This window comes from Tetrahymena thermophila (genome assembly GCF_000189635.1).
Source record: "Tetrahymena thermophila SB210 genomic scaffold scf_8254610, whole genome shotgun sequence".
Classification (NCBI taxonomy): Eukaryota; Ciliophora; class Oligohymenophorea; order Hymenostomatida; family Tetrahymenidae; genus Tetrahymena; species Tetrahymena thermophila.
Window position 1 is genome coordinate 500,891 of NW_002476380.1, and position 26,860 is coordinate 527,750.

Consider the following 26,860-nt stretch of genomic DNA (forward strand, 5'->3'; position numbering starts at 1 on the left):
TTATTGTTAAAAAATTTTAAGAATATATACTCAAAAGTTTGTTAGATGCTTTTAATTATTTAGGAGTTATTTAAATCTTAACTAATTTATATTTTCTAAAATAATATCATTTATTTATTGAAAATTGCTTCTGTTTTTTAAGCTATAATTATTACAAATATCCCCCTTCTCTTTGATAATTTGATAATTTATAAATTGATTGTTTGAACTCTTTTATTTTACCTAAATTTGTTTGTAACCTATTTATTTACTATTTATTACTTTTATGTTTAATGAAATAAATTAAATTAACATATAAACATAAATTACTTTCTATAAATTTGTTTATTTTTTGTATAGAATAAGACCATAATGCTATGAACTTTTGTTTTGTATAATATTATTATAACTAATTTTTTGATGTGAAATTTGTTTGATTGATTAATTACACTATTTGCCTAATAACCTCATAAAAAATAATCAGGAACTCTTTTATTCACTCTACCTCCATCATCATTTGTAGCAGAGTCAAATTAAATGCTTTTAAAATATAATTTAAACAAATATTTATAGAAATAATAAATTTACTATGTCATTCTCATATGCTCATCTAATTCCATAAAAGCAGCTTAGTTACCACATCTATAGCAATAATTAGGTGCGGAAAAAACTGTTACAACATTTTTATCGTGAGTTTATTAATAACCCTAAATTATTTATTATTCAATTAATAATCCTTTGTTTAAGTTAAAAAATAATACTTCTAAGACTAGTTAATGTGCTCTAGCAATTAATTTTATATCATTCACATGATTAAATTACTCAGATATATCTTATCCAAAAGTAAAGCCTGCACCTCTTGGTGACATACCCCAACCTTTTATATATTTTATTAATATAGTTAAGCATATTTTTTGTGGAATATTTTACCTGATCTATCATCAGGGTCTGACCATAATAAATCACACATTGCACCCTCACTAGGAACATCTTATATTCTATCTATTTATCTTATATGATCTAGTGTATCAATACTAGGAGATAAGCCACCATGAAGGCAAAAAAACTGTAATTTTTTATTGAAAGTGATTTATTAACATTCTAAAATTTAAATTATTTGGTTATTTACTTATCCTTCTACCAATGCAGTAATTGGAAGGTAATGAAAAGTTTCAGTAAAATAATTCCATACATTATAATTTCCATATTTTCTTAAACATTCATCGTAAAAGCCATAGCTTTATGTAATTTATCTGCTTTCATGATTGCCTCTTAAAATTGTTATACGATCTTTATATCTAATTTTCAACAAGAACAAAAGAGTAACACACTCAATACTATGATAACCTTCGTATAATAATTTTAAATTATCATATTTTTCTTTACTTAATTTTTAATTTACCTCTATCTACATAATCACCCATAAATAAATAATTAGTTTCCTAATAAAAAATAATTTTTATAACCATTTTTGCTTTAATTTTCATAAATATTTAGAAATCTAATATGCCTTTAAACAAAAAAAATTACAGGTAATTTTCCTGCTATAGCAAATAATTCCATCAAATCATAAAATTATCCATGTATATCACCGCAAACCATTACAGGAGCTTTTACATTTTAAACATTTTGTTCATTCTTCAAAATTTCTCTCACCTATTTTATTATGTATTTATAAATTTAACCACTAATAGCAAATGAAATACTAAAATTTGTATTTCTCACTATGAAAGTTTTAGCAATTAATATTATGCTAATATGTAGAATGATAAATTCAGATTTTAACTAAATCTTGTAAAATAGTCAAACTAATTTAATTTTTACAAAAAAAAAATGGCATTCCACAATTCAATTTTATAATTTAATCTTGAAAAATAAAAACAGACTTTTTCACATATAGATTTGACTTCAGCTTCAGGGAGAATTTTACATTCCATAACCTTTTCAATTTACTTTTCTAAGTTGTTGTATTCTTTGCTAATTGCATTATTATTGTTACTGTTCACTACTTATTACTGCTAACTAGCGCGCATTTTCTATATCTAATTTACTAAATTGTTGAAAAATATCTTTTTATTAAATTCCTTTTTAATTTATTGGTAAATCTTTTATCACTTTTGATGGCAAATTCAATTTAATCAAAAAAACAAAGCAGCAAGCATTTAAATGCAAATCTCAATTTTATAAAAGATTTCAAATTCTTTTAAAGCATAAAATAACAAACGACATCCATTTAAGAAAAAGATCAATATAATCAAATGTTTAACGTAATCGCATAAAAAAAACAAATAAATAATCAAATAAATAAAAAATATTCAGCCATTTATTTATTTCTTCAAAAATGAAGAATTTTCTGCTGAATTTTAAAAACCTAATAAATGAATGGTAAAAAGATTTAAAAATGTTATTTTTAACTTAGAATTTTATCTCCCTATAATATTTAATTGATAAGAATTTAGATTGGTAGTATCTATCATTAGTAAATCAAAACAAAATATTAAAAATTTATGCAAATTGTTTTTAATATTGTTTTTGATAAAATATTTACTGTATCTTTTTGAGAATTTTAAATTAGATTATAGACACATTCAAAATAAATATTAATAAGCATAATTTTTATCACTTCAATATTTCAAATTATGGATTTGAAAAACGTTAAAGATTGTATAGAGGTTTATCCTTTGGGTGCGGGACAAGATGTAGGGCGCAGTTGTATTTTGATTAAAATTTATGATAAAATTATAATGTTAGACTGTGGTTTGCATATGGGTGTAAATGATTTAACAAGATATCCAGATTTCGAAAAGATAAAATAAATTTGGAATATTCCTGAAAAAAGAAAGTGGGACTAGATCATAGATTTAGTTTTAATATCTCATTTTCACTTAGATCATATTGGTGCGCTTCCCTATTTTACAGAAATTTATAATTATGATGGTCCTATTTATATGACAAGTCCTACTAAGGCACTTCTTCCATACATGTGCGAAGATTTTAGAAAAGTAATTACAGAAAGCTAAAAGAAAGAGTTTACAGATGATAGTATTCCTTAAACTCCTGCTTAAAAAATCATAAATGACAGCAGATATCCTTTAATTTATACTTAAGAAAACATCTAAAAGTGTTTTTAAAAAGCAAAAACTATCTAGTTGCTTGAGACTATTGATGTGAATGGTATAAAAATTAAGCCTTACTATGCTGGTAAGTATTAGCATAAATAATACATTTACTAATTCAATTAATTTATAAATTACAATCAATTTTAAAAATTAATATATTTTCATGATTCTTGCTAAAAAATTATTTTATTTAAAAATTTTTAAAGGACATGTTTTAGGAGCTTGTATGTTTATGATCGAGTATCGAAATGTGAAGGTGGTTTATACTGGCGACTTTCACTCGAATGCTGATAGACATTTAGGAGCTGCTTGGATCGAAAAAGTAAAACCTGATTTGCTTATTTCAGAGTGTACATACGGCACTATTATAAGAGATTCAAAGAGAGCTAGAGAGAAAAATTTCTTAAAACAAATTCAAGAAACAATAGATCAAGGAGGAAAAGTTCTCATACCAGTTTTTGCTTTAGGAAGAGCTTAAGAATTGTGTATTTTGTTAGAAACCTATTGGTAAAGAACACAAAGCTAAGTTCCTGTATATTTTGCAGCTGGTATGATTGAAAAGGCTAACTTCTACTATAAATTATTTGTGAATTGGACAAACGAAAAAATAAAAAGTTCATACCTTACAGATAACATGTTTGATTTCAAATATATAAAGCCCTTTTCAAGATCACTTATAAAGACAAATGGTCCAATGGTTCTTTTTGCAACACCTGGAATGCTTCATGCGGGTCTTTCGATGTAAGTCTTCAAAGAATGGTGCTATGATGAAAAAAACACATTAATTATTCCTGGATATTGTGTAGCTGGAACTTTAGGTTGCGTTTTAATTTCATCTTTTTTTTTCCAGTTTTCTAAATTTTCGCAATCTAAAATAATAAAAATTTTAAGTTTTATTCAGCATAAAATTATTTTTCAAGTAGTATTATGAAAATTAATTTTGAGTTTTATTTATTTTTTACTCTATTTGATAAAATAATAGGTAACAAATTGCTTAGTGGTTGCAAGCAGGTCATTTTAGATAAAAAGGTCTATGATGTTAATATGTAGGTAAAAAATATGAGTTTTTCTGCACATGCAGATGCTAAAGGAATTTTAGGCTTAATAAAGTAACTAATTTATTTTTTAAATATTTTTTTAAAAAATCTTCAAAACAAACAATGAAATAATATATTTTAATATACAAAAGACATTGTGAACCTAAAAACGTAATGCTAGTACATGGAGATGTTACTAGAATGATGCCACTGGCAGAAACAATTAGAGATTAATTTGAAATATAAGTTTTTACTCCAGCAAATTTTGAATTAAATAAGATCCCTTTAATGAATGAAGATAACCACTCAATAAAAATTACTGAAGATATGAAAAGAGAGATAGAAGAATAAAAAATGAATGAAATTAATGGATTGATTTTTTACAATTAGGACAAACAATATTAAATTTTAAGGGATCTTGAAGAGTTTTAGCAGCTATTAAACTAGTTATCAGATGAATACGATGCATACTGGCATAGATTTGAGACAGGATATATAATTAAGATAAATCTGTCAGTAAAAAACAAATGCTCTGATTCTTAAAAACCTGATTTGATTGATAAAAATAAATTGATTAATCATTACAAGCAAATCTTAGAAGCTATTTTGAAAATGCATGAAAAAGCTAAAGATACATTAAGCGATTACTTAGAATTATGCAACACAGATAATTTTGATGTGCTTGATAATGAATTCTTGGTCATAAAAACAAGCTAGCAATTTACTCCTTAGCAATAAAAAATAATTGATAGTATCTTCAATGCTTTAAATATATATAACAATAAATGACTAAAAATCAAATGAATTTTAATTGCAAGTCATACTTATTCTATAAATAGATAAAAATTATAATTTTTAATTCTACAAATAATCTAAAAATAAATGGAATTTTTGTTTTTTACTGATTTATTTTTTAAAAGAGTAAGATAAATTATTCATCCACATTATTTTTCTTCAGTCTTCCATTTTAGAGAGAATGATTATATATTTTATCTATTTCATTATAAAAAAAAGTAAATGATTCATTAAATTTTTTCTAAATATTAAATGTAAATATAAAGATTGAAAATGAATTTGATAATTTCTAATGGTTGAAATATTTAAATTACAGAAAAATTATAAATATATGTAATACATATAACTTAAAATTTAAAATAAAATATGCACTTAAAATCAATTTTAGTTTACAATTTTCCTTAGATTTATTCAGATAGAAGATTTTTATAAAAGTTTCTTTTTAAAAGATCTTATAAAATATAAGTCAAATTTATACTTTTGCTTTTCTTTTTCAGAAATAGCTCAAAAATTTTTTAGTTAGTAAAGATCTAGTGTAAGTATTGTATAAAAGATAATTAGTAAATTATTATATTTTATAGATTTATCAATCATTAATTTCTGTAATTCAAGTGGTTATAAATAAATCAAATCAAAAATTTTAATTTGCTATTCTAATTTAATTATCTAAATTTTGATATCATGCAATCAATCTTAATATTTACTTGAAATTTATATTTTCTATTTAAGGTTAAATTAAATCTTAATATATTTTTTAATTAATAATTATTATAAAAATTCTAAAAAAATAACAAAAAAAGAACATAGATTAAAAAAGTATCAGAAATAAATGCAATCTTAAAATAACAATTAATAAGAAAGTAATAACTATTTGAAAAATATTTAGATAGGTTTAGTAATAGAAAATCTTTGTATAATAAGTGTTATATATTTGATTATAGGCTTATCTTAATACAATTTAAACTGCTAGTTTTTTGACTTTGGATTCTATGTAAGCATGAGCTTTTGGGGTATTCTAGGATATTATTTTATATGCAAGGGTTAAGCAAAATCATCTGCCTTAAGAAGCTTAATACTAAAAGAAAAAATTCATAAAATTAATGCTTCATTTTTATTCTGCAATTATAGTTTTATACTGCCTTTATTTTTAATATATGAAATGACTTTAGATCAAAAGAGAAATTCCCTGAGTTTTGAAGTTCTTTTTAGATAAACATCTTTTTATATTTCTTCTTTATTTTGTTTTTTAAAACAAAAATAAGTGTGGATGCTTATTAATAGTATCAAGAATAGTTTTATTAAGTAAATATTAAATGGACTTAACTTTGTCTTTTATTTTTTGATAATCTCGAGCTTTCTATTCTGTACAAACTATGAAAGTAATAATCATAAATTTATTTACAGCTAGTTTCCTTTCTCTTTAATATTTATCGGAATTTCAAGGAATAAAAGCTTCAAAAAATTTGGAATATTTTTGCATGTAGCTTATTCAATTATATAGATATTAGTATCTTTCAAAGAGATTAACTCTGATAAAAATCTTCCTATAATTAAGCAAGGCTATTTATTTTCTATATTATTATAAGTAATGACTCTTATTATTTTACTGCTTAGAATAATCTAAAAGATAATAAAAATCAGAAAAAATCTTGGTTTATAAATGATATCTATTTAAGCAACTGAATAGGAGGATTCAATTAATTAATAATTAAACAATAGCTAGGTATATTTTTAAGTTAATATACCATAAATAAACTAATCAGATGAAGAAACTGGAGATGGATATGAAAAAAAATAAACTAAATATAATATTACTTTGGAAGAAATAGAAAAAATAATCTAAATAAAAAATTATGTAAGCTAGAATTAACAAATAATGTATTAATAATCAAAAGATTAATAAATTTAATAAGATGAATAATACTCTAGTTTAAATTAATGTAGAGATTGTCCTATTTGTTAACAGGACTTTTTGAATGAAGAAAAAGTTTACACATTAAACTGCAAACATGAATATCATTCAACATGTCTAATAGAATGGATAAAAATGCAAAATACCTGTCCTTTATGTAGGACATGCATAATTTCTTCCTAACAACTACAAATGTTACAAAATTAAAAATTAAATATTAATGATTAAAAACAAAGATCTTTGTTCTTAATACCTTGATTTAACTAATTTTAATTTATATTTTTTAGTTAAAATAAGTAAAAAATATCATTAATTATTGTGAACTTCTATTAAATTTTTAAAAATATATATTGTATTTATAAAATTTGTGTATTAGATTTTTATTTTATTATTTAGGTAGAAATTAAAAAATACTTGATTGAGTTTTTAAGTATTTTTATTATTTTTTAAAAAATTTACTTTTACAATTATAATAATACTAAAATTATAAAAAATATACTTTTATAAATACTTAATTTTTGAATTTTGTCAATTAATTTTATTTATTTATTTTTAGTCAAATATTATTAAATTTAAAATAAAATTTTTTACTTGCTTTATTCAATTAAATTTATTTTTATTAATAAAATCTTGTTTATTTCATTCAATACTAGATTAATTTGCTGTTAACACTTAAATCATTTATTTTTGAGTATAATTAAAAATTATCTCCTCATTTTGTTATAAGGCGTTTACAAAAAATAATTTCAAATTTAATTATTTTTCTGCTTGAAAAAAGTATTCTTAATAAAAATAGATATTTTATGGCTTTTCAAGTTACAATAAGGACAATAATACAATAATTAGAAGAAAAAAATTAATATTTTATAGTTTGTATTGAAATTTAATAAAAATTTTAAGATTAAAATAACTTTTTAATATAAATATTGCTCAAAATAAAAAATAATTAATATTTTTTGTGAAAAATTACAAATTATTAAATTAAGAAATATTATTTAGTAAATTTTAATTAATAATTTGTATTCATTTAAGAGAATTTTTGTATATTCTTTCTACTTTTATTTATTCTAAAAGATTTGATTTATATTTATCCCATTATTTTGACCACTAGCTTACCTATGTTGTATAAATGGCATCATATTCTTTTCTTGTTATAAGCCCATCAATCATAGTTCGCTTTTTTTTTTTAATATTTGAATGTTATTATGAAAAATATTATATTTAATAGCTATTGATATACTCTTAAAAGATTGGGAATGAGATGAATTTTATCTCTTTCAAGGATATATACTTCTATTTCAGCTGAGTCTGCAATCTAAATTTAAAAATTTTAATTTATTTAAATTTCAAATATTTAAATTATTTTATTCATTCATATAAAGTCTTACAACTGTTAATTTTGCCCTTTCTCTTGGATCTGTTTAATATTCATCTTCAGCTGCTGGATCCACTTTTAAGTATTCTAATAAAATGGCACGGCCAAAGAAGAAATCTCCTCTCACTAAAGAACCAAATTCATGCTAAATAAAATGAAAAAAAAAAGCAATAAATTGATTTTTCTATATCTGTTATTAATAAAATTACTTGGTATTTATATGCTATATTTTAGTCGTCAGCATAAATAATTTCATAGTTAGCAGCTTTAAGAGGAGCATCATTATCAAAGTCATCATAATCGCTTTCAGAATCTTAGGAAACTTTTGTATTGTCAACTAGTGTATTTTTCTTTGCAGTTCCTTCTGGTATGATCTTAGTGTCTAATTTTCAAATAAATATAAAATTCAGTTTAATTTTAGAATAAATAAATAAATAAATAACTTACAATCTTTAATTCCAAAGCTTAATTTTTTATTAGAGAATTTTCTTTCTCTTCCCATAACGAAATTGTTTCTCACAATAACTTCTTCTTTTATAATTTTTAATCTTCCAGAGCTTACAATAAATAAATTATTTGGTTCTTGACCTTCTCTAACTAGAATTTCACCTAACTTATATTTTTTTACTTCAACTAAATTAGCTAATGGAATTAAGCTCACAGGATCCATATACTTATTTATAGTAATTAATTCATTAATTTTATTTGATTAATTTTAATTCATATTTAAATAAATTTACTTCAAAAAATGATAAGGTCTATAATAGTTTCAGCTTAACATCAAGTTCTTTTTAAATAAGTCCCAACAATATAGTTTTGAAATAATCTCTCGATACTGTAAAAAGAGTTGTTACTTCACAAGTCTTGAAATTTAATATAAAAAAATATTATATTAATTTAAATGAAAATTTACTTCAATCGTTGCAGCTCTTTTAGATGAATTTTTATTGGCTTCTTCAAGCATTTTATTTAAATCTTCCTCACTCTTTTATTTTTTTACATTTTTATCTTTAATCTTTTTATCGTCTTTGTTCTTTGATTCTTCTTCTTCTTCTTGATCTTCTACTTTGTTAAATAAAGGTTGTTTCTCTAATTCCTTTTTAATTTGAGATATTCTAATTGGACCAAGGTCATTTGCCTTGATTGATTTGACTATGTTAGTTGTTTTCTTTTAATTCATAAGAGCCAATTCACCAAATTACTATCCATCATAGAGTGTAGCAACAACCAAACTATCATCTTTCCCATCAGGACTAATTCTTTTTATTCTAACATGGCAAGCACCTCTGATTATAACATACATTAAATCACCTTCATCTCCCTTTTTATAAATAAGATTTGCTATTTTTACTAAAAAAAGAACTACTTACTTAATTGAAAATAATTTAGTCAGCTGGATATTGCACTATATTTGCTAACTTAAGTAAATACATCCTAGTTGGCTTTGTAAATCTCTTAAAGAATTTGAGTCTTTCAGCAATAGTATCTAAGAATTCATAATCTCTTTCATTTGATGGTAATTTATATTCTTCCATAATAAGATTTAGTTCGTGTTAACTAACACCTTCTTCATTGGTATTTAAGAAATTATAAACAAATTATTCTTTTTTCTATTAAAATCTCTATTTTTATAAGAATATTTTGTTAATATTTGCCAAAAATCAAACTAATTTTCTCATGCATTTTTAGTTTAAATTTCCATTTATGCATACATAATATTTATTAAAATATATTATTTTAATTATTTTTGTTTTTTTAAAAACTTTATAAAAAAATGTGAAGATTATCAAATTGTAAAGAACTTTTTACTTTAAAATCTAGTTGATCCTCTAGATGATACTTTTCAAACTTTTATCTTAGCTCTTCGCCATATTCTTTGAGTTGATCATGAATGTTGTTTGGATGATCAAAAAAGAACTTTTCTTATTCAACAATATTTTGTTAGTTTATTACAACATCTTTATTATGTAGGTTCTATTCAGAATTGCTAATTGGATTTTCTAAATTTACAATCGTTGGAACATCTAAAACTGAAAAAGTCATTTATTTTTTAGACCCAAATAAATCTGTATGATTATCATCAAATTATTTCTATAGTGTTTCCATATATGGCTATAAATCTTGCTAATACTATCTTCTATTCTTAATGATGTAGTTTAATTCTGCCTGAGTCAAAGCTTTGCTTTTCAAATTGAGACGAAACTTTTTAAATAAAAAATTTTGAATAAAATTTAACATAAATTGATTCTTTCTTTCTTTACCACTATTTCTTCCTTTTAAGCATTCTCATAGTCCTGCTAATTCAATTAATTCAGGGATTAAGGATCATTCTTATTATTTTAATTTTTAAAACTCTTTCTCCCTAAAGATTTAGTATTCTTAGGAGTTGGTTGTACGCCTTTAAATGATTTAGGTGTATTATTGAATGTTGAAGGTGATTTCAAAGCAGAGCTAGGAGGATTTTATGAAGATTTATTTAAATCAATTTAAAGCTTTTCTTTTAGCGTAGAATCTAAGTGTATCTAAACATTTTTTCTCTTGTTTGTAAATTCTTACTCCTAACCTATAACAAAATCCTATTTTAGTTTCTGATTAGTAACTTTATTGTAATTATCTATCTAAGCGTTTTAATGCTATTCATCTATTTTATAATTTTAATCATATTGATTTTATAATTCCTCTTAAGGTTTTAGGTCTCCAAAAAAATTATTGCTTACTGGCTATCTTTATCCAACAGCATTTGTTTATGGTCTCTCTTATAGATTAGTAGTGCTTCCTTGTGCATTTTAATTTTTTAAATTCATGTGCTTTTTTAAGTGACTGTGGACATCATTATTTAGTCTATTTGCTTCTTTTTAAAGTGTATTTGAAGAAACTGACCCAATTTAAGCAGTTTCTGCTCTTGGGGGTAATTGGTAACTAACTTATTCGCTTTTTTTGGAAGGATTTTCTGATTCATCATCAATATTTTCTAGTTCTTAATTTTTCAAATTTGCTTTGTTTTAACTTGTCTTTCTTTATAGCTCATTTGCTGTTTTAGCACGGTCTATAGTTGCAAATGTTATGTGATTTTTACCTTCCAGCTGTTTTTTCTAAAGATTATCATACATGATTTGCTTGAAATCTTTGATATCAGCCAATGATTCTATTTCTTTATATGTTTAAGAACGAGTAGATGCCGTCTTTACTCTATTTTCAGTAAAGAACTTTTTCGATTAGTTCTAAGTTTCTTATATGGAAATAACCTGATTCAGTAAATTTTTTGGTTAGTTGAACATATCCATATATTTTTACTACATTTATTAAGTTTGATTTATTTTACTAGTTTCAGGTCGAGGTCCAAGTTTCTTAATATACTTCTAACTCATTACTGCAGAGGCGATTCTTTCTTTTTTAAATTTATTAGGGAAATTAGGAAATTAGTTATTTAAGACAGACATTTAATCTTATGAATGAGGTAAATTAGCTTAATCAAATTCTAATTAGTTTATTCCATTAATTGTATGTCCACTAGGAACTCTTAGAGCAGATGCTAACCTTTGAATTTGATGAGAGCTTCTTGAATTTCCTTAAGCACTCATGGGAATTTGTTTTAACATACCACTTTATCTGTTATTGTGGCTTGTACTTGACCTGAAATAAATGTTGTTATTCTCATACTATGTTTAAGAATTAGCTTAAAAATTGACAGGTAAGGTTGCTGTTTACTGCTGCTATTTAAATGAAGAGAGAAACTTTTCTTTAGTGTTTTACTAAAAATTTTTATTTATTCCTTTTTCGTCATCAAAATTAGTACTGCCATTTGATTATCTCTTTTAAATATTTAGAAGATTAAACATGTATCCTGAACTAAATATTTCTCAGAATTATTTTGTGGATTATTGGTTGCTATATTGTTATAAAGTAAATTATTATTATCTATAATACTATCTTAACTATGATTAAATTAATTAAATTAAAAGATTAATTATTTTACTCATTTAAATTAAAAGGTTTCAAAAAGCAATTACTTACCTTCATTCATTCATACTTAAATTTTGAAGATATTTATTTACATAAATTAGTAAATTTGAGATATAACATATGCATACATTTTCAATTAAATTTTGCATAATAATTGTAATAATTGTTTGCTGCTGAATATTATATGAATGAACCAAATAAATTGTATTTATTTCTTAAATCTGGGCTATTAATTGATTAACTACTTATTTATTATTAATACAAATCTTAAAAACAATTTATTCAATTATTAAAGTGATTAAATTACTGAATTATTTTATGAATATAAGATATTAAACTAATCAAATCTTATTTCCTGCCTTTGAATTTCAACGTGATTTAAAATTGAATTAAAACTGATCTAAAATATTAAGATTTTTAGTTTAAAAAATTTAATTATTTCATAATCCTAATTCAAAAACATAAAACAAATGTATAAATTTACTACTAAGTTTATATTATTCTTGTAAATTTTAAAAGTTTTAAAAATTTAAAAAAAAATAAGAATCAAAAGTAAATGTTATGAAATATTTAGCTATAACTGATTAATTTCTAGTTTGTCTTTGCTGAGGATAGTGAGGTTTTATTTTAAATTAAAAAATAAACAAATAAATAGGTGAGTTATATCTAATTTTATTAGTTTTTTAATTGATATTTGGATAAATTAACTGAGGTAAATGAAATGAAGCTAATATTTTTTATTTAGTAATTTAAAAATAATATTTTATAATTTTTTGTTAATTAATTTAACAAAAAATTAATCTGAATTTAACAAAAATAGAAAGGTTAAAAGTATTTAAGAGTCAATTTAATTTGAAGATTTATTACACTAAATTTAAGATTAGCTTTTGATATTATTTGATTTTTGTGTCTTTTGTTTTTTATGATAACTACATTTAAAACTGATGGAAGGTATGTATGTACATATGTATGTATGAATGTTTTTTAATGGAGTAGTTTATATAAAGTTAGAGTTTTGTTGAATTAATGATAAGAAGTTTGATAATTGGATTTGTAACGTTTAAATAAAATATTGAAAAATTATTGTTGCAATATAGATAATTTTACAATTTTTAAATTAGTGATAATTTATATATGATTTGTATTAACTTTTAAACATATAGTATTTATTCAGCCAGATCAGTTACCAATGGCGAGTTTACCCTTTTTGGTCTTGGGAACCTTCTTAGCAGCATCCTTAGGGGCTTCCTTTCTGACCTTAGCAGCAACTTCTTAAGCGAAAATTTCGACGTGGCAGCCAGAGTTCAAGTAGGCTAATTTATTCAAAGTAAATAATTTAGATAAATATAATTTTAATTTGAAACACTAATAATTTTCCTTTGTTTTCTTTTAATTTAGAAAGAATGACAAATGCTATTTGATATTTGTTTTTCAATATTTATATATTCTAGTTTAGTTAATATGTTATTTTATATATTCATAATAGAGTGCTCGTTTTTTATCAATTTATTTGATAGATAATATTTTACTTCACACTTATAATGAGTTGAAAATCAAACAGATCCAAGCAAAATCAAGTAATTTAAAAATATATTTGATATTTCCCCTTTATTCCATATTATTTTTTTCATTAATTAAGTATGACTACACTTTTTTACATTCAATCTGATTTTTTTAGTCTTTTTATGTACTTTTAGAGCAAATTTAATGACTGAATAACGCTTTATCAACTCTTCTTTTAAATTTCTGAAGTAAAATAACTACTTTGAAAGTAAATTACTCTAGAATGATTTTATTTTTTAAATTATTTTTGACCCATTGTTGAAAGCAAACCATATAATTTAATTTAATCATATTTTTTCTTAAAAGCTATGTAATAGTTTGCTTTATTATTATTATTTAATTAATTTTATCTCTATCTTTTTATATCTCTAACAAATACAACAACTTCAAAGTGAGCGAAGGTGAGTCAAGTTTTTTATCCTAAATAATAATTTTTGGTTCCACTAAAACAACTACTAACATCATGGATAAACATAATTTATATTGTGATTTAAATAGCTTGCATTACTTGTATTCCCAAAATGAAAGAACAACAAAGGATTTATTTGTTTGTTATTTCGTGTTTCTTTTTAAACTTATTTGAAAATATGAATAAAACTTACGGTTGATTCTACCGTGGGCTCTGTAGGTTCTTCTTCTACCCTTTTGAGCTCTGTTAACTTAACCGTGTTAGATAACGAGGTTAGCAGTGTTCAAGGACTTAGCCTATTTAAATAAAATAATATTAATTTTGATTGTCCTTTAAACTATACTTAACGCCCACAAATAATACCATGTATATTTCTTAATTAATCAATATTACAACTACTAACTAAAATCAATTAACTATGCCTATTTTAAACTCATTCGCAATATATATAACGCTTGCCTTTGGATTTAACTCTTTTTCGGCCTCTAATTTTAAATCTAGCTAATTGAAATATATGTAGAAGAATATGTGATTAGTCAGAATTTTATTGTATTTGATTGTGGTCCTTATATAAATAAATTATTTATTTTTTCTTACTTGAGCGTTAGCGGAAAGGTTATCAAGGAGACCGAGGATGACCTTGACAGACTTAACGGGCCATCTACCTGTTTGATTGAAAGAAATAGAATTAGTTAAGAATCATAGAATTCATAATTAAAATGCTCATTTTATGAAAATATGCAAAAAAAATTATAATGTAGTTTTGTATGTTTTTTGCATTAGATCAAAATTTGTCCTATTTATTTATATCTTTTGCTCCTTTTGCTAATTAAAAAGCAAAAAACACAAAGAAACATATTTCATAAATAAATGCAAAAATGAGCTAGTTTTTGATAAAGTAGCGAAGTGGTTACCTTGGGTTCTGCCGAATTCGTGAGCTTAAGCAGTTCTACCAATGCAACCAGTGAATCTGGTGAAGGGGATACATCTCTTTCTGTCAATAACAGCCTTGAGGTATCTCTTGGCGTTTTCGAGGTTCAATCCCTTGATGGCTCTGACAACTTCATAAGTGTTCTTGAAGTGGACTCTTAAGTCGGAGGCAGAGGTCTTGACGGCTTTTCATTAAAAAAGTTAAATTTACAATCCATTTTTATGCGAAGATGGTTCAGCGAAAGTGCTTTTATTCTTATTGAAAAATGAATATTACCCTTAGCTTGGTTAGCGGGTTCACGAGAGTAATTAGTCTTTCCCATCTTTATTTTATTAAAAATCTTATTTTTTGGTCTTTATATGAATTTCTTGCTATACGAATCTTTTTTAATTAAAAATCCCTTCTTTGATATCAATTTTCTTCTTCCTCACTTCGATCTTTCCCACTACTTATTTTTCGCCTCCTCACTTTCTTATTTATTTACCTTTTTTTGTTCCTTCACTCTTTATTTCAATCATATAATTAACTTTTCATATAAATTTGTTAAACTCTACATTTTATTTAATTTCATTATATCCATCTTTCTTTCTTTCATTCATTCATTCCTTTCAAATATTAATTAAAAAAATTATGCATATAAATATAATCAAGCATGCTTATACTGTCTTTGCCAATCAAGTCTTTGAAAATTCATTTTTTTTTATTTTTTATCATATTCCTTTTTTAACAATTCATCTGTATATAAATTATTTTAATAAATAAAATGTTATAACAAAATACTACAATTTTATTTACTCACAAAAAACTTAAATTTTTTATTTTCATAAAAAAGATTGTGTATATAAACTATATATTTAATTTTACAGTTAAAACTTTTCTTCTACTTATTAAAAAATTATAAACATAAAACTATAAAAATAAATTTCTAAAAATATGCGCTTTAAAATATAATAAGATTAAAATTTATTAAAAATTATAAAATTATTTAAAGTAGATAATTTATTCAAAATTTAAAACACAAATAAAAAAACTTTAAATAAATGTCTTTCATTTTTAAAAATTTCAGAAATTTATTAAAAGCTTATAAAAATGTAAAAATGATAAATTAATTATTTTATTGTTGCGAAATATTTTAATTTTTATTAAAATGTTTGAAGTTATTTTAATAAATATGAAATAAGTAAATAATTTAAAAGACAAGCATACATTACTAAATTTAAGAAGAAATTAAAATTATTTTTATTTCAAAGCTTTATATCTTGTTCGTCATATTCAGCTTATTATTCTATTAATTTGATAGTATAATAACACTTTTAAGCTTAATTTAATATTCCCTTCAAGTGTGTTATCCCAGAACAATTCTCGCGACAAAGCAGGCTTAAGTTATAATTGTACTCAAATACTTTACCAGATAGAGTGAATAGAACATGCATTATCATATCAAATATAAAAGAGAAAACTAGCACGCTTTTAACAAGCTACATACAGTCTTTAATATAAAGCTTATCTCGGAAATGAGTTAAATCAGCTTTAAATACAAGCTTTTTATCGCTATTTTCTTAAATAGTTATAGATCCAGCAAGCTAGCAGTCTAAATAACTATAGATCTCATAGTCTGTGCAAGGTTTATATCCAAAAATATCTTTAAAGATAAGAAGCATATCTGGGTTGTTGCTCAAAACCTTTTATTAAAAATATTAATTAAATACTCATTTTTTAAATAAAATTAAAAATTTACTTCTTTGAAAATTGACATGCCTATTTTTTAAATTATTTCATTATCGGAAGATCTTTAAACCAAAAATTAAAATATTGATTCTTCATTTTTATATTCGGGATTTCTGATTTCATCTTTCATTCTTTTAAGAAACATCTCTTTGAACTGTTGAATGTTTGTTGATCTCAGCTTTTTATCTGAAATAATAGTTGAAGCCTTTTGGCTGAATTAATTCTAAAAAAACAAGTCAAATCTTATGAGTTTGTGATAAAGTTCAAATAAAGAGTCAATGTTATCTATTTTTTTCATGGTATACATCTCATTTTAAAATTTGCATTCCTCTTCACTTTTTATGAATTCTTTTTCCATGTTTGACAAATATTAATCTATTTTGTCAGAAGGAAGATAAAGATAGTTTTAGTTCATTTTCTTACTTTTATTCAAATTTATTTTATTTAATAATTTATAAATATTCTCTCTCTAAACAGATTCACTCTTAAGCACTACTTATAAAATTATTAGTGTGATTTCTAAATAATTTTTTTATGTTTACAAATACTACAAATAATTTGATAAACAATTTTAAACTTTTATTAATTTTTTATGGTTTTTAAAATAAATTATCAGAAAAAATTCTAAACAAATAATTTCATAAAAATTATTTTTTTACTTTGAATAGATATAAATTCTTTTTAATTAAAATAATTAAGTTCTGTTTTAAAATTTGTATTTGATTATCTGGTTTTATAATAAAAATAAATATAAAAAAATATCAATATAAAAATGATAAAAAACTGTAGATTTATTCTGCAAAAACCCAAGAATATTTAATTAATATTAGGAATTTATTGATTAGAATATTTTATATGAATTTTCCCTTGATTAGCTTTTGTTAATTATTTTAAGAAATGCGATTTTATTTATGACTTTAATTTAAATTATTTGAATAATCTGATCTCTTTTACAAAAATAAATATAGACGAAATTTCTTTTATAGCATTTGCTTATTAATTTTAACTTTCAAAACAAAAAAGTATTGGATTATTTATTATTATTTTAAGATTGAGGATCATTTTATTTAACTAAAATTTAAATTCTCTCTATAATTTTGGTAATATTTTAATAAAAAAGCTACTTATAAAAGTAAATAATTTTTTAGTAATATCAAAAAATTAAAAATAGTTAAAAATAGCATCAAAAAAAATAAATTTTGGTTTGAATAAATTGATTTTTCAAATCAAATTATTTAAACAACAAAAATTGAATTGAAAATTTTATTTACAATATTATGTATAATAATTCAATTTAATGAATAAATATAGGTTATACAGATGAAAACTAATATCATCCTTTAAGTTAAGAAAATAAAATACAAATAATATTTTTAACAAAATAAAAGTATTAATAAGTTTGTATAAGAAAAAATAAGAAATAGTTTTATTTTTATATAAAAAATTAAAATAGTCAACTAATAATTTAAAATAGGAAGGTTCTATTCAAAATAATTAATAATTAACTACTTTTAATGAATAGAAATTGGAAGACAAACACTAAATTTAGAGTTTTTAATAACTTTTTAGAACTATCTGTAATGAAAAGTGTTAAACAAAAACAAAAACTTAATAACTAATTTATTTATTTATTTATTTGCTTGTTTTTATCTTTATTTATTAATTAATTTATTTATTTATTGGATTAAGAAAAAACCAAAAAAATTTTATAATTAATAATTAATAAAAATATAAATTTTCTAAAAAAAGAATCATAATAAATATTATTGAAAATAAAGATTGAAATAAACACTCAGTTGCTAAATAGCCACAAAATAAATTTATAATAAAAAAATTTAATTAATTAAACTTATCAAAATGACTTCTACTTTTGCTTGTAGGACTTTACGTTATTCTTTCTCAACTGTTGTTTTTAATGGAAATAAATCTGCAAAAAAAATTCTAAGCTCTTTAAGGAAGGAGATTGAATGGTTTTAAAAATGTACAGCATTTTATAAATTTAATTAACTTTACATTTTTTTTATACCATACATGCACTAAAGTGTTTTATTTTATTATTAACGAATTGATTAAATAAAATGATGTTTAACTCAATAATAAAAAGATAACTTTCATCAAGAAATTTATATGATAAACTTAATTACTTTTTGATTGCTCAATATATTTAATTCTACCTTAAAATTAGAAAGCGATTTATCAAGAAAGCCAGGACTAGGAATTATTCTAGTTGGTAATAACCCTGCATCACTTTCTTACATTAAAAAGAAACTTTAGGCTTGTGAAGCAATAGGAATCAGGCACGAATTATACCATTTCTCAGAGGACATTTAAGAGTACGATGTTTTAAGTGCCATCGACAATCTGAATCGTAAAGATGATATTGATGCTATTATGGCATAAGTATAGCAACTAATTATTTTTATATTCAAAAAATCTAACTAAAGCTTTTATAATTTAATTTTTTACTTTGTTATTTAAAAAAATTTAACAACAAGTTTCTCAATTCAAATTAGATATTGAATTTTTCTTAATTTTGAAGTAAATTTTTTATAAAATCTATTATAAAGCTACCACTTCCATCTCATATAGATAAAAATAATGTTATTAACATGATATCATCAGAGAAAGATGCTGATGGCTTGAAGTTGAATTCAAATAACCTTGATCCAAAGGCAAATATTCTCCCATGCACTCCTGCTGCCTGTCTTAAAATATTAGAAGAGCATCAAATCTGCCTTAAGGATAAGCATGTAGTATTAATAGGTAGAGGAAGGCTAGTAGGGTAGCCTCTCGAATAACTATTAAGTAAATTATCTCCTGCATAGATTACAACTTGTGTAAAAGAAACTGGGGATATCAAACAACATATTTTAAAGGTAAAAATGATTTTATAGAATAAATTTACCTATTTACATTCTTCCATAAGCCTTAACTTAAAGGTTTAATGTAATATTTATAATTAAAGTAAAAAACAATAAAAATTAATTTTTTAATTGACAAATGCTTTGTCATTTTTATTATATTTGAAATAAATAATTTCATAATATTAGGCTGACGTCATTATTGCTGCTGCAGGAGAAAGATAGCTCATAAAAGGTAAATGGATTAAAAAAGGAGCTATTGTACTTGATGTAGGAGTTAATAAAGGCATTCCAGGAATTGATCCCACTAAAGTAGTTGGCGATGTAGAATTTGAAGAAGTAATTAATTTATTTAAATAATTATTTTAAGAACATATTATTGCAACTATAAATTTAATTAAGGCAAAAAAAAGAGCAAGCTTAATAACTCCTGTTCCTGGTGGCATTGGCCCAATGACAGTCTCAATGCTTATGTACAATACAGTTTAGATATGGAAGTAAAGAAGAATGTAAGAATTGTTAGAGTTAAATGGGTAATTATAGACATCCAACTTTGAACATGATAGTTTTGGTATAACAGTTAGCAATAGCTTTCCTCCTGAAAGCTCAATATATAATTATTTATACATTTGAAAATAAAATTCAAAAAACTAAGTTGAGAATAAAATTTATTATAAAATTAAGAATAAAAAATTATTTAAATAAATAAACAAAGAGAAAGAATAACCAAAATCTTATTTAAATTACTACTAAAGATTTATTAAATAAATTACTAAATAATAAATTGGAATAATCTTTAATAGAAACATAACAAATATTAAGTACATTAAAAGCTTTATATTAAATGGAAATAATATAATAGATTATATAGATTAATTTATATTAACTACTACTCTCTTGTACCTACTTTATTTACTATATATATATTATATTTTACCATATTAAAATGAATTATTAATATTATTATTAAATATATTTAATTTTTCAAATACTTGGTTTTGTTGTAAAAGTTCATATTTTTTTGTAGTAAGTAAGTTATTACTAAATAGTTAAATTGATCTTAAAATAAAATTAATTTTAATTTCTTTAAATATGTTGTTACATAACTTACTAAAAAAACAAAATAAAGCTATCTTTTTAAAATTAATATTTAACTAATGAATTACACTTGTAAATTTGTTATTTGTTAATTCTAAGTATGCATTTATTAATATAGGAATGATCTTGTATGTTTTATCAAATTTTATTTTGAGAAAATTTCAAAATTTATTTTTAATCAAAATTTAAAAATAGATAGATTGACACCCATAAATTATTCACTTTTTATAATTTTTAAGACGAATTAATATAAAACGTCTAAATAAAGTAAATAGGAAATTTATTTCTTCAAAACAAAAATCAAAAAATTTAAATAAATTTATCAAAATTATTTAATTTATTTTTTTTAAAACTCTCTTTATTCATTTAAATGAAATGAAATTGAAAACTGTTCAAGTAAATTAATTTTATCAAAATATTTTTATAATTCTGTTAATTCATAAAAAATAATAATCTTTGAGACATGAAAATATTAAAAAACCAAAAATAAGCTCAAGAAGAAACAAATTAAAAAAAGAAATCAAAATTATATTTATTTTGAAAAACACTTATACTTTTATAAAACTTGTTAAGTAAATACAAATTAAATTAAATTAATATGGAAGATGAAAAGATGAATGAATAGCAGCTGTTAGATAGTTAATTATACAAAAATAGATAAATAGATTTTAAAATATAATAAAAAATCAGCATATACATACTAAATAAATAAAAACGATATATACTGACTGACTGACTGAACTTAAGCAAGCTGATTTAATTAATATATAGATAATAAAATTATGATAGTATTTTATCAATAGCATTAAGGAATTTAAAACGAAGTTGATAAAGAGCTTGATTGAGTGAGTGAGCGATTGGTTGATTGATTGATAGATAAATAGTAAAGTAAGTTAAAGAGAATATGATTTATAGATTTAGTTAATTTATTATTTTTATTTGGAAGCCTGTTACTATTTTAATTTTACATCTGATTAATAACTAACTTTGTTGCTGTTTGCCTTTAAATCTTACTAAACTTAAATTAGCTGGTATTTTTTATTTTAAGCAGTCTTAAATGCATATACAAGCTGTTGATAGAAAAAATTGAATATCAAACTAATTTTATTTCACATTGCTACTGTCTATCTGTCAATCAATTAATCAAATACTGTTTTAAATTTAATAAAAATAAAATTTTTCTCAATTTTATTCACAAATATTTCTTCAATTCAGCAGGTTTAACTGGCTTACTGATAATTCCATCCATACCAGTTGATTATGTTTATGATTTAGTATCATCATCTTCATCTATAAATAAATAACAATATATTATATTTGAATTAAAATATGAGTTTAGTTAATTCTTTTAAAATTAAATTATTCGGCTAATAATTGCGCAATTCTGCTAAAAAGCAATTCTAAACACTATTTTTCTTTTTTATTAATATTTTTTTTGTAGTCATCTTATCAAGTACATGAATATTTTTTAGCTATTTAATTGATTGTTTTTCTACTTTCTAAATTTAGGCTTTTGAATCAAAATTTAACTTTTAAAATTTTTTCTTACATGCTGACATGGCAATAATCTTTACTTTTGCTAATCCCTTTGATTTTTCGAATTCCCTAATAGCTTTAGTTGCCTTTTATAAAAATAAGAAGAATTTATCATTTGATATTAAGTATTAAGCGTTTTTCAAAATTGTTTTTGAACTTGAAATAAAGAAATCAATATAATTTTACATCATATCCATCCATATTAGGCATATGTAAATCCATAAATATAATTTTGTATGCACCAGGATTAGCTTGGTATTTAGATAAGCATTCTTTTCCATCATTAGCTTGATCAAGTTATTAGCCAAGAGCTCCCATCATAGTAGAAAACATTTTCATAGCAAAGGCATCATCTTCAGCTGCTAAAACTTTTTTTCCGTCCATTTTGTCTATAATTTGTTTGGAATATATTTATTTTATTGGTAGGTAAAGCTTTTAATATATTAATGAATACTATTGTTTTCTTTATTTTTTATATTTTTTGATAATAATATAAATTATTTTTTTAATTATTTCTTTATTATTCAATAAACAGACTTCTTCTGCTACAAAATCTTAATTATCTATCAATCTAGTTATAAGCAATCTTATTAAATAGATAGATTAATTCAATGAATGAATGAATGAATAAATAAATTATTCAATTAAAAAATGATAATTAATTAATATCTTTAAGAAATCTGCTCATGAACATATTACAAAAAATACATACATGCATTCATTCATGCTAAGCTATTGAATAAAAAATATTACTTTTTTAATTCACAAATTTATTTGCAATAGTAAAATATTAAGAATAATTTTGTAATTTTAAAATCTGTATTAAAAAATATGGATAATTTGTTTAAAATAAGTAATGAATTATATTTCTTTTACAAATTTAAGTATATGGTTAGATCCATCATTTAAATAAAGAGCTTATTAAATTTTGGTTTTATTGTAAAATTATGTTTTAATCATATCTAAATATTTGGTCCTCATTATAATTACTGTCGGACTTATGTTACTAAATTTATTTTAAATTCTTAAAATTCTGAAATGTTCTTTATCCAATTACTAAATAAAGCAAAGAAGAAGTTGAGCAAAATCTAAACTTAAAATTGAGGTAAAATTCCGATTGAAAATCACTAAATGAATTAATAAGTAAAATTTTAGAGCTAATAAAATTAGAGACAAATGTATTAAAAAAAATGTAAATAAATATTTATGAAAATTTTACAATTTTATCCTTAACAAATAAGCTAAAATTTTTATTTTCTATTTTTAAATGAAATCTAAATAACTCAATAAACAAATATCTAATTAGTTTATCTAAAAAATTATTCATTTACTATTGAAGCATTTACAATGGTTTCAAGAAAAACAGAAATATTCTTTATTCAAAAATATTTACATCATAAGTTATATATATTTCAATTTCTTTTTATTGATTCATTATTGCTATTGTTAAAGTTAATTTAAACATTTTTCTAAATCTAATGCAAACATATCATTGAATGACATTTTATGTCTATCACCACCAAATATATATAACTTTCTTTGCAAGATAGCTGCTGCATGGCCATCACGGGCACATGGCTTTTTACCTACCTTTGAGTTTGCTGGACATTTAATAGGTTCTAGGAATTTTGAGAATGTAATTCTACCAAAATCAGTTGTTTTTCCTTTTTTTCCTTATTTTAATTCTGGCATCGGATTACCAATTGTTATAAGAGCATTTTTCATGGCTTCAGAAGTAGGCGAATTAGAGTTATTTCTCATCATTTTTTCTTCATCTTCTCCAGTTTGAAGTTAAGCTAACATCTCAGCCTTTTTTTAAAAGAACTCTTTTTTCTTTTAATTATCTAAATTTCTTGTAGGTGAATGAGGTTGATCTGCTGATTCAGACATAGCATAATAGGGATCCTAATATATTTGTGTTGTACCTCTATTAAGACTCTTTCTTGTTGCACTACCAGCATTATTTGGGGAAAAATTAGAGTTTTATGTTTTTATTGGAGAAGTTACTAACAAGCTTTTTTATCTTTATGTGTTATATAGAGTGTTTCTTTTAAATGATCCTCTCTGACTCTATTTTTACTTGACAGGAGAAATATCAGCCATATTTTAGTAATCTTTTCTTCTGGCGGAATCTTCATCTACAACTAACCATCTGCTGTTTCTCAAGTCAAACACATATAAATCATCAAGTTCCCAAGTAACATCGTGAATACCTCCAAATAGAATTAGGTAATCTCCATACAAGCTAAGACTATGACCTTTTCTTGTCTTTTATAAAAATATAGAGATTACTCTTTAGATATATGCATAAAAATAAATATCATCTACCTTTGGTAAAAAGTTTACTTAGTTGCTACTGTACTTCACTTGATTCCAACTTTTAGATTAGAGGTCAAAATAACAAAGATCATTCAATCTTTCGTAACCGTCATATCCACCAAATAAATATATTTTTTCTTGATAAAGACAAATGCCAGCTCCTATTCTAGGCTTGTAAGTTTAATTCTTTTATGAATTGCCATCATATAAAACATTCCACACTTTAGTATTAAAGTCGAAACTAAATATATAATCTGAAAAAATTCCTGTATCTCCAAGATAGCCTGATAAAACTATCATTGTATCTTTGTATACTAAAGCTTTGTGAGAATCTATTGATGGAGGTTATATTGTACCTAAATATAAAACTTCTTCCCAAGTCTAAGTTGCAAAATCAAAACTATACATTTTATTATGGTTAAGCTGTCCTTAATATTAACCTCCAAACAAGTACATTTTATTTTTGTAAACAACTCCGCTATGTCTGCACAACTTTCCTAAATTATAAATTTTAGTGAATTAATTTAAAATAAATATCATTTAAAGAGTTTTTTTTTTTCGAATTTATCCTCATTTACAATATTTATTTTTTAAACCTAATGTAGCTCATTTTAGGTATAATTAAAGCATATCTGTAATATTAGGATTCAATGAAAAAAGTTAATATTTAAAATACTTACCTGGAGATTTCTTTGGATTCTTGGCAACCACTTTATCCCATATATAAACTCCTGCTTAGAGATCAATTTTATGGAAATCAGAAAGAATGCCTGCATTAATTTCATATCCACCATAAATATACATTCTTTTTGCAAATTGATGATGTCAGTTAAAAAATCTAACAAGCTCAAAAAATTTACGTATGGTCAAATATCACTGAAGTAAAATCGCTCCTATTTTAAATATTTCTTCCAGATATAATTAATTCTTCCCATTTTGTATCAGTATTAGTGTTATTTAGCTGCAGTTTTGTAGTAATTTTATTGGCAGTGTCAACTCTAAGTATATTTTACCCATTTGGGCTGAGTTCATTTGCTCCTTAATTTTTTTACATGAGTTATAATTTTCTCATATAAATTCCATCTTTATCACTAGCATTCTATCCCTAAGAAATGGGTCTTGATAAATTATTTTCCTATTTATTAACCTCGTTTGGGTTTCTTTGGTTCTAACTATTTTAAGCCTAAATATGGTCTTAACTTTAAACTTAAGGATTTTGAGTACTCATATTTATATACTTATCTAATAAAAGTGTTGAATATGTTAAGAATAACTTTTTGCTTTTGTTTAATTGTAATTATTATTATAATTTTTTAGTGATAAATATCAAATCCTTCTTTATTTAGGATTTGCAAATAGCTAATCAATAAATTGAATGAATTTAATTATTCTCATCAAAAGCTAACCATCATTAGTACAAAATATTTAATTAATTAATATTTATCAACCATTTATTTTTATTATAAGAAATACATTTTTTATAAAATTAAGAAAACTAGTAAATAATATCTTACAAAAATATAATTTAGCAGATATTTCTTTTTTATATTTTCATTGTCTTAAAATATTAAATTGATAAATATTATTTTGCAATTAAATGAATCATCATCTAAAAAAGTTATTATTTATAAATTTAATTTGATTTAAATATCAAATCAGTTATAAAATAAAGGGAATTAAAATATAAATCAATAAAATAATAAAAAAACTCTTTTTTATTTAAAATATTATGAATTTTCAGTAAAATTGAAATTTTAATTTTTATATTTAATAAGTGGTCTTTTTATGAATAACATTTATGTATTCATTAAAAAGTAATAAAATATAAATAATTTAATCATAATCTATCTAAAATTATTAAATTAAAAGTTTTATAGCTAAATAATTATATCTTTATTTATTTTAAACGATTACATTTTTAGGAAAAAATAATTTAAAATGTTTAAACTAGTCATTATAGTCAAATTACAAATTTTATTATAAGTAAATAGAAAATAATTAAAAATATTCATTTATTAATTTAAACGAAAAAATATCAAAATTTTACTTTATTGCCTTTTAAATAAATTATGGCATGGCAAATTAGTAAAATTTTATTCATGTAAAATTTATTATTTTCGAGAATTTTTGATTGTAAAAGTGTATTGATTTAATTTAGAACGTTTATAAGTTTTTATAACTTTGAAGAATTTGTTGAGTAAATTATTTATAATTAATTGATCAATCAATTAATAA

The 26,860-nt window shown here is 22.5% G+C and overlaps 8 protein-coding genes across 8 annotated transcripts; 2 read left to right on the plus strand and 6 right to left on the minus strand. All coding sequences in view use genetic code 6, as the record gives it.

The window, feature by feature from the left end:
• Positions 1-446: 446 nt before the first annotated feature.
• On the minus strand, positions 447-2,012 carry TTHERM_00339780 (serine/threonine protein phosphatase 2A; the record flags this gene model as incomplete). Its single annotated transcript, XM_001017642.2, has 8 exons — positions 447-519; positions 568-686; positions 741-856; positions 910-1,045; positions 1,109-1,326; positions 1,382-1,421; positions 1,510-1,635; positions 1,866-2,012. 8 exons carry the CDS (start codon positions 2,010-2,012, stop codon positions 447-449), a joined length of 975 nt encoding a protein of 324 aa, XP_001017642.2.
• Positions 2,013-2,618: 606 nt separating this feature from the next.
• Positions 2,619-4,924, plus strand: TTHERM_00339790 (metallo beta lactamase domain protein; the record flags this gene model as incomplete). The annotated part of the gene is made up of 4 exons (XM_001017643.3): positions 2,619-3,180; positions 3,305-3,916; positions 4,081-4,207; positions 4,288-4,924. The coding sequence occupies 4 exons, from the start codon at positions 2,619-2,621 to the stop codon at positions 4,922-4,924; spliced, it is 1,938 nt and encodes a 645-aa protein (XP_001017643.3).
• Positions 4,925-7,865: 2,941 nt separating this feature from the next.
• TTHERM_00339800 (cyclic nucleotide-binding domain protein) lies at positions 7,866-12,056 on the minus strand (the record flags this gene model as incomplete). The annotated part of the gene is made up of 10 exons (XM_001017644.3): positions 7,866-8,018; positions 8,083-8,157; positions 8,231-8,362; positions 8,427-8,599; positions 8,665-8,890; positions 8,958-9,080; positions 9,131-9,538; positions 9,588-9,839; positions 10,027-10,419; positions 10,479-12,056. 10 exons carry the CDS (start codon positions 12,054-12,056, stop codon positions 7,866-7,868), a joined length of 3,513 nt encoding a protein of 1,170 aa, XP_001017644.3.
• A 1,303-nt stretch (positions 12,057-13,359) lies between these two features.
• Positions 13,360-15,405, minus strand: TTHERM_000339809 (60S ribosomal protein L17; the record flags this gene model as incomplete). The annotated part of the gene is made up of 5 exons (XM_012797985.1): positions 13,360-13,493; positions 14,346-14,448; positions 14,750-14,817; positions 15,067-15,267; positions 15,360-15,405. 5 exons carry the CDS (start codon positions 15,403-15,405, stop codon positions 13,360-13,362), a joined length of 552 nt encoding a protein of 183 aa, XP_012653439.1.
• A 922-nt stretch (positions 15,406-16,327) lies between these two features.
• Positions 16,328-17,226, minus strand: TTHERM_00339810 (hypothetical protein; the record flags this gene model as incomplete). The annotated part of the gene is made up of 2 exons (XM_001017645.3): positions 16,328-16,765; positions 16,822-17,226. The coding sequence occupies 2 exons, from the start codon at positions 17,224-17,226 to the stop codon at positions 16,328-16,330; spliced, it is 843 nt and encodes a 280-aa protein (XP_001017645.3).
• Positions 17,227-18,668: 1,442 nt separating this feature from the next.
• On the plus strand, positions 18,669-20,305 carry TTHERM_00339820 (methylene-tetrahydrofolate dehydrogenase/cyclohydrolase NADP-binding domain protein; the record flags this gene model as incomplete). Its single annotated transcript, XM_001017646.3, has 5 exons — positions 18,669-18,792; positions 18,997-19,211; positions 19,379-19,687; positions 19,862-20,011; positions 20,075-20,305. 5 exons carry the CDS (start codon positions 18,669-18,671, stop codon positions 20,303-20,305), a joined length of 1,029 nt encoding a protein of 342 aa, XP_001017646.1.
• Positions 20,306-21,962: 1,657 nt separating this feature from the next.
• TTHERM_00339830 (sensor histidine kinase response protein) lies at positions 21,963-22,690 on the minus strand (the record flags this gene model as incomplete). Its single annotated transcript, XM_001017647.3, has 3 exons — positions 21,963-22,060; positions 22,320-22,392; positions 22,493-22,690. The coding sequence occupies 3 exons, from the start codon at positions 22,688-22,690 to the stop codon at positions 21,963-21,965; spliced, it is 369 nt and encodes a 122-aa protein (XP_001017647.1).
• Positions 22,691-23,737: 1,047 nt separating this feature from the next.
• Positions 23,738-25,922, minus strand: TTHERM_00339840 (kelch motif protein; the record flags this gene model as incomplete). Its single annotated transcript, XM_001017648.3, has 4 exons — positions 25,486-25,922; positions 25,306-25,430; positions 24,635-25,122; positions 23,738-24,574 (listed from the first exon to the last, which is right to left on the minus strand). Exons 1-4 carry the CDS (start codon positions 25,851-25,853, stop codon positions 23,738-23,740), a joined length of 1,818 nt encoding a protein of 605 aa, XP_001017648.2. The 5' UTR covers positions 25,854-25,922.
• Between the last annotated feature and the right edge of the window lie 938 nt (positions 25,923-26,860).